The following is a 9,389-nucleotide window of genomic DNA, read 5'->3' on the forward strand; positions in this document are numbered from 1 at the left end:
AATGGGGGCAACCAAGGCTGTTTTTGGAATCCCGAGGTCCATAGAGAGGGCTTTCCAGAGAGAACATCGTTTGACTGGAAGTCCAAAAGCAGAATTCATGAACAAAATTTGAGAATAATATACAAGATGGGAAAAAGTAGGGCAGTTTCTATTGGGGTTTTCCAAAGTAGTAGTTGCTAAGCTGTGGGGTCAGTTTGAGGAGGGTCTGGTGATGATGGAAAGAAAGGGCAAAGGGTTTCCAGCGGCACAAAAAAAGCAAAATAGAAGCATGGCTGATGCTGCCTGAGGCATTTAGATCACTCGGTGCTTTGAAGTGGAAGGGGTTTTCAGGGAGGGAGGAATTGCAAAGGTAGCATTGCTGTTTTCCAGTGTAAGGGGTCTACTATGAATACAATCCATCATCACCAGATAGAGTTTTCATAAGAGTGATGAATGCACTGCAAACTTTTAGTAGCTTATTAAGGCAGAGCTGTGCTTGTTGGAAGTTTCTATTGAGTCAGTTTACTTTTTTTTTTTTTTTTCCTGAAATCCTGACAAATTACACTTACCTTGCAGAGTTTGTGTGAGGATTAAAGGAGACACCATCTGGGAAAATGCTTTATGAAAGGATAGAGTATTATGCAAATGGCACTTCTCCAAGTCTTTCAGATTCTTTGCTTCACTGAATAGGCCTTTTCTCACCTCTACCTTAATTGTTCCATTCCCACTCGCTCCTGATGAGTGTACAGAATAGGATCAAGGGTTCTTCAGTAGTTTAAGCAGACGGCCATTCCTTCTGTCTTCCTTCTCTCTGTGAAGCAGGCCAACCCTGACTGGTACCCGGCTCTCCTTGCCTTCTCCTCCAGCCCCACGTCCTCATTGTTTTCTTAAGTATTTATATAATCAGAAAGGCTATTTGCCCTTATCAGTCTTTTTCAGATTTCATCAGAAAGCCTCTTCCTGGCCCTTACTCTTAAGTTCTTTGTAGTTTTTCACCCTCTATCCGAAACAGGACTCATATTTTCTGTTTAGAAATTTTACAGCCCCAAATTCTTCCTGTTCTTTAAAAGAGATCATTTTTTCTGAGCAATCCTGAACTGCCCCTCCGATATCTTCATCTCCCCTTAACTCATAACAGTTTGTCACCAGTCCTGCCATCGCTGAAGTGGCTCTTGTATCCTTCCTGTCATAGCCTTTCCTGTTCCATCTGCCCACCACACATTCCTGAGTGTCCTATAAACCTGAATTCAGAAGACACTCCTCTTTCCTGTGGCTCCCAAAGGACTCGTGTTTGTATTTTCCAGCTCTGATCACATCACCTTTCTGGGCCAGTTCACTGCCTGGCGCTCTGTCTTCTCTCGGAGATGGTGTGGTCTCTTCCCCAGGATCTGTGAGAAGAGGGACCCTGTACGAAGCATCTTTATGCCCTCTGGTTCCTGGCGGTGTTCACTGATAGTAAACACACGGCGGCTACTGGCTGCATTCACTGGAGGCCACCCAAGGACCAGCTGCTGAGCACATGTGCTCATTCAACCCCTGCAAGGTGCCTGTGACCCCTCGTGGCAGAGCCAGGCCTGGAATTCAGACCTGTTCAGCTTTGAAGTCTTTGATCTTACGGTGTGGGTTTTGTTTGAAAAAGATAGCAGAAGCCTTCCTTGGATCCTACCCTCACACCCAGTGGAATAAATAAGTGTCACACAGACAAAAAGCAGCCACACCTAGTGATAACCGTCAGGTCCCCCAAACTCACAGCCTCGGGAAGAAAAGGGCCACGTCCTCCTTGTCAGCACTGTCGCCTAGTGCACGGCATCCTGTCTGGTCATAAATCCACTGTTTTGAATGAATGACTCAATCGACAAATTGAAATAGATAATCTGATCCTGTTAGCCCAGGCTTACAATCCTCCGAGGCTTTCCATTATTTCTAAGATAAAGTCTATGAAATGTAACCTGGCTAAAAGGCCCAGTGTGACCTGGGCACTCAGAACTTACCAGTCACCTCTTCTCCACTCGCCCCCCTTCTCTGCTACTCACCCTCGAGCCCAGAGCATCTTTTGGGTTGTCCCACCGGCCTTGTTCCTTCCGGCCAGGTGCCAGCGCCCTTACCTGGAGCACCCATCCCACCCTTCACCTGGCTCATCCCTAGTCACCTTCAAAGCTCAGCGTAAAAGAAGTGTCCTCTAGGAAGGCTTTGCTGATCCACCCACACACCCTCCAGTGGGTCAGTTCCCCATCCTCTTCTCTCAGAGCACACTTTCAACTACAGGACTCACTCAAACAGCGAATAAACGGTCCAAGAGCTGTTTTCAGTTCAGGGTTGGAAGTTAGTAGTGCAGGTGGGTGACTGAGTCAGATGACTTGTTTACATCCGTGCCGTGCATGAAAGATAAGCTTCTCAGCAAAGGTCTCCTAAGGAAGGATACATTCTAGACAGAGACAGCCCACGCCCAGTGTTGCCTTCCTCATGGGCCTGAGAAGTACCCCTTCCACATATCCTAGCAGTTAAATTCTTGAAGATGGCTTTGTTCTCCATCTAAGACTTTGCCTTTTGCTTAAGGGTTGATGACCTCTTACCTGTCTCTGGGAGGCTCACTTCTAGACCTGAAAGAAGCCTGCTTCTGCTCAGGCCTCCCGGCTTGCTGGGGGGGCTCAGCCCCCTTGCTCCTGTCGGGCGGCATGCTGTGGGGAACCTGGTCCTGGGAAGAGGCAGTGGCTGTGCTCAGGGGGGTCTGAGACCTAGATCGCTCCTGCAGCCGGGATTTCTTTTCTCTCGGGGCCTCAGAACCAGCACCTGTAGCTGTATCGCTGAGGGTTCCATCCTGACTTGGCTGCTGAGGGCCGCTTCCGAAGAACCACGCCCCAGATTTGGTTAAGATTTCTTGTTGCTTTCGACACAAATTGCATACCCACATCACCTATTTGAAGAAGAGAGAACGATATAATTTTTTTGTGTGCTATTTGGAAATTATTTATTTTCATCACACTAAGATATCCCTTAAGGAAGAAAGAATGGTTGTCGTCTTTATATTTATCCTTGTACATTTCTCATGAAAGTGATCTTTGCACAAGTCACCATCAAGTATATGAATGCCTGGACCAAGACGCATCTGAAATCATAGACTTCTGGTAACCAGGATAGAGTTTTGCTTGGCATTTATAACACTATGATTCTGAGTTGCATATTACCATGTATCCATCAGATTTTGAATGACTGACTTTGAAGTTTCATTTAAAATAGCTTAGTAAAAATGGTCTAAGCAGGGTAGTTGATTGATTAGAAAAATGTTGTAGGGCACCATAGAATTAATATTTATGTACATAAACCTCAGTGTGTCATAGGATTTAGAAGGATCTATCTTCTCAAAAACCATCCATTATTAAAATCAATATGACAAGGTATTCACGTGGAACAAACAATGAAAGGTAGGCACAAAAGAAAAGGTCAGGCTGTATATTCTCTCTAGTTTACCAGCAATCAACTAACCTCAGCTAGAAGAGCTATTTCGGAGCCATCATTTGGAAACACATCTGCTGATAAATTATAAGATGTCATCACCACTTAAAATAAATCTGTATAGCTGCTCTCCTCGTGGTGACACAACGAATGTAATAATGGGGACAATTATGGTAACAGAAATAATGAATAATACAATAATAACAGCAACTCCCGCCTCAGTGACTTTTGTCGGATTGCACTTCAGTTTTTCCTTTGCATTTCAGAAACAACGCCTCCGGAAAAGGCTGATTACCAAACTCTAGGTCCTCATTTTCACGAATACTGACTCAGTCAACAATTGTGCAAACATATCACGTAAGGATAAGTAAATCCTAGAAACGTTAAGTGAGAAACAATATAAAAGAGGAAAAGAAGAAGCATTGTTTAGTTGGCAAAAAGAAGAAAATGTACTACTGAAAACATTCAGACGGATACAGAGAAAACTATCACTTGTTAATGTTTACAAGACAAAATAAAAGCTAAAGTGAGAATAAGAAAAAGAGAAAATATATTTTTAAAAAGGAAAATATTGCAGATGAACTGTTAAGAATTGCTCCCTTCCAAGCAAGAAAATTCAAATGAATTTTGAAAACTAAGACCAGCAGAGATATTTGCTATAAAATGTTTAAGATTGATTATCTTAACTCATTCCTCTACACTTCCTTGGGTTATGAAATGAAGACAACTCGATCCACAAAAGCAGTTAATTATAGCATGTGCACAATGTATTAGATCACAGACTTCCATTTAACAAGATGAACAATGCATTGTATACGCCTGTATCATAATACAGGATCTATGGAATGGAACTTCAATTTAACATGCTTGCTAAATATGGCTATACTGTGCACAATGTATTAATACCACCATCTCTTAGATATCATTAATAAGGTCCCTCAGAAGTCCTGATCGATTAAAAGTGGACGTATCAAAGATGGCGATACCCTAGGACCAGAGCTTCCATCAACAGTGACACTGAGTCTCCTCCGCCCAGACCCTGGATGGGGACAGGTGATGTGCTTCCTCTTTGGCTGCCTCTTTGGTTGACAAGCCAGTGATGAGGAGGTCTGAATTCATGGAGTTCAAGGAGATTGGTATGAAACTTTGGCTATTTTACAGAAACTAAGTAGACATTTAATTTTTATTTATTACATTAATAATAAGCAAAATACTACTCTTTATCAAATTAGGTCCTTTTCTACAAAAATATTAAAGTATATTTAGGATAAATATGAATTTCCTTCAAAACCATACAGAACACAACAAAATTTACAATGATTACAAAAGTTTCAAAATGGAATTAAGCCAAATAAAGAGGCAGAAAAAAGCAGAAAATATGCACATCTGCATATTTTCTAGAAAGTTGTTATCACAATCTTAGCTTGATTGTTTCACATTTTTAAGTGCTATAAAAATGGATCAATAGAAAGTAATTGCCAGATTTGTGCAGGTTCCATGTTTTGAATATGTTACAAGTTTTGAATATGTGCTACAGGATTGATAAAGCAAACAAAGTATAGTTATTATTTATTTTAATAAGTTAAAATTACAATTAAATTGTAATTAAATTAAATTAATTAAATTTTAGTTAAATTTTACAATTCATTTAATTTCATTTTTAATTTAGTCAAAAGGTTACAATTAGTAGTTAAGTAGAAGCAGCTGTTTTAATTAATACATTTAATATTATTCATTCTTTTAAATCTGTGATATTTCATTAATTTTTGTAGAGTTTTAACACTTAGGAAAACTATTGTTTAATTCCAAATTTTCCTAAGTATTATTTTTTTGTGCATAATATTTTTAGATTTGTATTTAAAAATTAATTATAAGTGTGGTCAACCTATCTGCCAATTTGAAAGCAAAATTAACCATAAAAAAGTTAAAATATTTTTATTGAAATACTATCTCCCAATATCCGTTATTAGTTATATAAATTAGTCTTGCCACAAAGTTTGCAAATGAAAAAGAAATTGCTTACATGAGATGTAAAAAAAATATGAGATTACAATAGAATATTAGTCATACCTTTCAACACATTTCGTATCAAACATTGCAGACATGTATAAAAATGAGCTAATTCATTGCTGAGAAGCAACACAGTTATGTGTGTGAGGTAGGTTTCCACTGTCTCATAGTAGATGAGATAGTGGAAAATAGTTAATGACAGAGGAGATGAAAATGAATGAGTTCTCTTTGGTGCTTGTTTTGATGTGTGTGTGTGTGTGTCTGTCTGTCTGTCTGTGTGAGTGTGTGTCTGTGTGTGTTTAACTGTGTGTGTGTTTCTCCTAGTTTTTTGTTATTGTTGTTGCTATTTAATAGGTTTATTTTTTCCTTTTGGAATTTTATTAAATACATAATATGGATTTATAAAATATAAAATATGATATAAATTGCTTCTTTTTAAAGAGTAAAGCACCCCAATTCCACTGTCCCACTATTAAGATTTCAGTTTAGTTTTTCTATGCAAATTTAAAACAAATTCCACTGTAACTTGGCATTCTATTTACTCACTTAATATTACAGCATAAATATTTCTATGGATTCTAAATGTTTCTAAAACATTTTAATATTACAAAATATTCTATAGACACTGTATACCATTAATCTAACCCTTAAACTGCTTACATTCTTTCACATTAATACAGAACTCTGCAGTAAAAACGTGTTGATCAAATTGTTTTCCTATATAAAGTCATTTATTTTTTAGAATGTATCAGAAAAATCAAATTACTGGGTAAAATTTTAGAGTGCTTTTAAGGTTCTTCTGCTATAAGCTCTGTACAATAGTTTAGGATTCTTTGTCTATTTTGCAAAATAGCCTCTCACATGGGTTTTGCCAAATTGTAACCAAAAACCTGACAATATCAGCTCTGGATTTTAAGATCTGATGATTTAATAATGCCCCAGACTGTGTATTCTCACCCTCATCAATGTTTCAGATTTAAGATAATATAATGAGATGTCACCTAAATAATCGCCAAAAGGCATCTAACAAAGTCATAACTGTCCATTCAAAAATACCTCCACATAAACACATACAAGCACACCCTGAGAAGTCCCAATCAACCTTTCTAATACCTTGTTTTTGTCTTTGTGCCTTTTTTCCCCTATGGATAGTTAATAAATCATTAAAAAACAAAACAAAACCTAGAGCATTAAAGAGAAAGGCCATTAAAAAACAAAACAAAACCTAGAGCATTAAAGAGAAAGACCATTAAAAAACAAAACAAAACCTAGAGCATTAAAGAGAAAGGCCAAGATAAATGTAAAGGAGAACTGATTTTGGAAAAGAGATAATTCCAAGAATAGAAAAGAAAACTTAAAATGGTCTCTAATTAGTGTTCAGACACCAGAACAAAAAGAGCTCTTGAAAAACAATACTAAGATTGTCAACAACAAAAATCGAATTTCAAAGGAGTTTATTAAAAAGTCAAGAGATAAAACAATATGAGACAAAGTCCAGCTAGTTCCAAAAAGAGAGAACAGAACATAGCAGAGAATGAATTTTGCAAAAATAATAGGAAGCAAATTCCCAGCGTGGAAAAAGTCACTGCGTTTTAACAAAAAGAATGGAAAAAGAAACCACAAAGAGACAACATTGCTATAAAATTTCAATACACCAAAGATAAAGAGAAGATCCTAAAAGCTTCCAGAAAGAAAAAGTCAGATCCCTTTCAAATAGAATAGATCAGATTTCTCATCAGCAATATTGAATGTTTGAAGACAGGGAGAAATACCTTCAATGTTCTTGGGGAAAACATTGGAGCCTGAAATTCTATAGATAAACAATTCATTAATCAAGTGTAAAAGCAGTAAGCAGTACTTTCAGCACTTGGAAGAACTTGGAAAGTTTACCACTCACATAGCCTTCCTTAGCAAAACAAAGTCTTCCAAGAAAGAGGAGGAAATGGGATCTAAGAACAAACGGTCGTTTGCAGAAAGAGCAGTTAATGGAAGTCCCAGCATGAACAGCCCCTTCTGGAAGCTTAAAAAGAATCTTGGAGCAATAGTGCTTTGTGACCACCTAGAGGGATGGGATAGGGAGGGTGGGAGGGAGATGCAAGAAGGAGGAGATATGGGGATACATGTATACATATAGATGATTCACTTTGTTATACAGCAGAAATTAACACACCATTGTAAAGCAATTATACTCCAATAGAGATGTTAAAAAAAAAAAAAACTTGGAGCAAGAGTATGAGGCTCCTGGAATGGGGATTTCAGGAGTGAGAATAAAATATCTGAGAAAACAACAGCAACAGCAACATAGGACCTCATGGAATGCACAGTGTAGTTTACAAAAAGAAACTTAGCTGGCTAAAAGAAGAGCCCATTTGCATCTGAAGGTAGGAACATTCTCCACCAAGTGGGAAATGTATTGGCCCCCTAGAATATCATGCATAATCTAAACCCACCACTCAGCTCTATGGTGGATAAGAACTGTATTATTTCAAGTTGCAGATGTGCCTGGTGGAGGAAATGAACTAATGATTAGGTGGAAGGAGAGAGGGGTGTCTAAATGAATCTTATCCTTCTCTGTCACAGCAAGAGTATACGGCTGGGAGCAGCGTTTACTAACCCTGAACTTAGATGTTCAGTTGTACTTTGTCTCTCATGAATAGACTTGCAGTTGGGAAAGAATATACTTGCAGAGGATTCTTATTTTTGATATTGATATAACGCTTTCTTCTTTTTATTTCATTTTTATCCACATATACATAGTTACATAGACAGGTATATATGGTTTGATGTCTAGTGGTATATTTACCTTTCAACTACACTCATAGTATATGATTAAAAGTAGAATGGCATACCATGATCATTTACTGCCATTTATTGATAATTTTATCACTTCTGTTCATTTCAATTTTACTAATGAGAATGAACGTTTTTCCCAGTCTTTTCCAGATGTTCATTAGGATATTAACTGCCCCAGCCTTTTGTGTCTTTATCAATTGAATTAATACTATTTTCTTACCCGTTTTAATTGATTTAACTCTTTGAGAGAAAGAGTTTTCATATTGTTACTTGTCATTTCAATTATCTTTTTCTTTGTCAATAAAATGGTTTTTCATTTTATACAGTCTAATCTATTGTGCTCTTCCTTGGCAATTCTTCCGTTGTACTTTAGCCCAGAAAACGCTGTGATAAATATTCGCTTTTATTTTTATTGACTAAATACGGTTGAACATTTTACAATTTACTCCTTGGTCCCTCAGAATTTACTCTGATGTGTGACAAGAGATAGGGATCTAAAGTGAGTTTTTTTCCCCTCATAGCTAACTATCTCAACATGGTTACTGGATAATCCTTCGTCACACAGCCGACCTTCAAAGAAGACTATGTGTCTAGAGTTAAACAGCACAGGTTCTAATCTATCCTATCCACCACTTATTGGCTCTTTACTCAGGCCCCCTCCCTAACTCAGTGCCGTCATCAGTAAACTGAGGATGATAATAGCTCCTAACTCACTGAGATGTTTTGGGCATTAATGACATAATTTATCTGAATCGCTCAGCACAGATCCTGACAGATAGTAAGTGCTTATGAGGCACTAATAACATGATAATGCCTAATTATTACTAATAACTAATCATTACCATCATCATTACTAATCATACATATAAAATCTTTTAGGGGCTTTCAGCTGCATACAAAGCCAGCAAGATAAATTTTGTTCCTACAGAGATACAGATGTATAAATGTGAACGTAATTCAACCACATCAGCTGCATTACATTATACAGTTCCTACACCTTGAGATGATCTCACACAGGCTGTCTGATGGTGTGTCTCTCATTGCTCTTGTCTGTGTAAAAGTCAAACATTTTTCTTATCTTGATTCTGTGTAGGTCACAGCATGTCACTGAACACTGAACATGATGAAAAGAGCAGAAATGGGGGTGGACTGTC

The 9,389-nt window shown here is 37.7% G+C and overlaps 1 protein-coding gene across 1 annotated transcript in view; it reads right to left on the reverse strand.

Moving 5' to 3' along the window:
* The window catches only part of LOC307061171 (regulating synaptic membrane exocytosis protein 1), a gene marked incomplete at both ends in the record, with an annotated part of 210,275 nt that extends 207,385 nt beyond the window's left edge, over positions 1-2,890 (reverse strand). The window contains one exon of the mRNA XM_079716181.1: positions 2,553-2,890. Coding sequence (XP_079572307.1) covers positions 2,553-2,890 — 338 coding nt within the window. The remainder of the gene's footprint in view (positions 1-2,552) is intronic.
* Positions 2,891-9,389: the final 6,499 nt, after the last annotated feature.

Source organism: Hyperoodon ampullatus (assembly GCF_949752795.1).
Source record: "Hyperoodon ampullatus genome assembly, chromosome: 12".
In the NCBI taxonomy this organism is placed as follows: Eukaryota; Metazoa; Chordata; class Mammalia; order Artiodactyla; family Ziphiidae; genus Hyperoodon; species Hyperoodon ampullatus.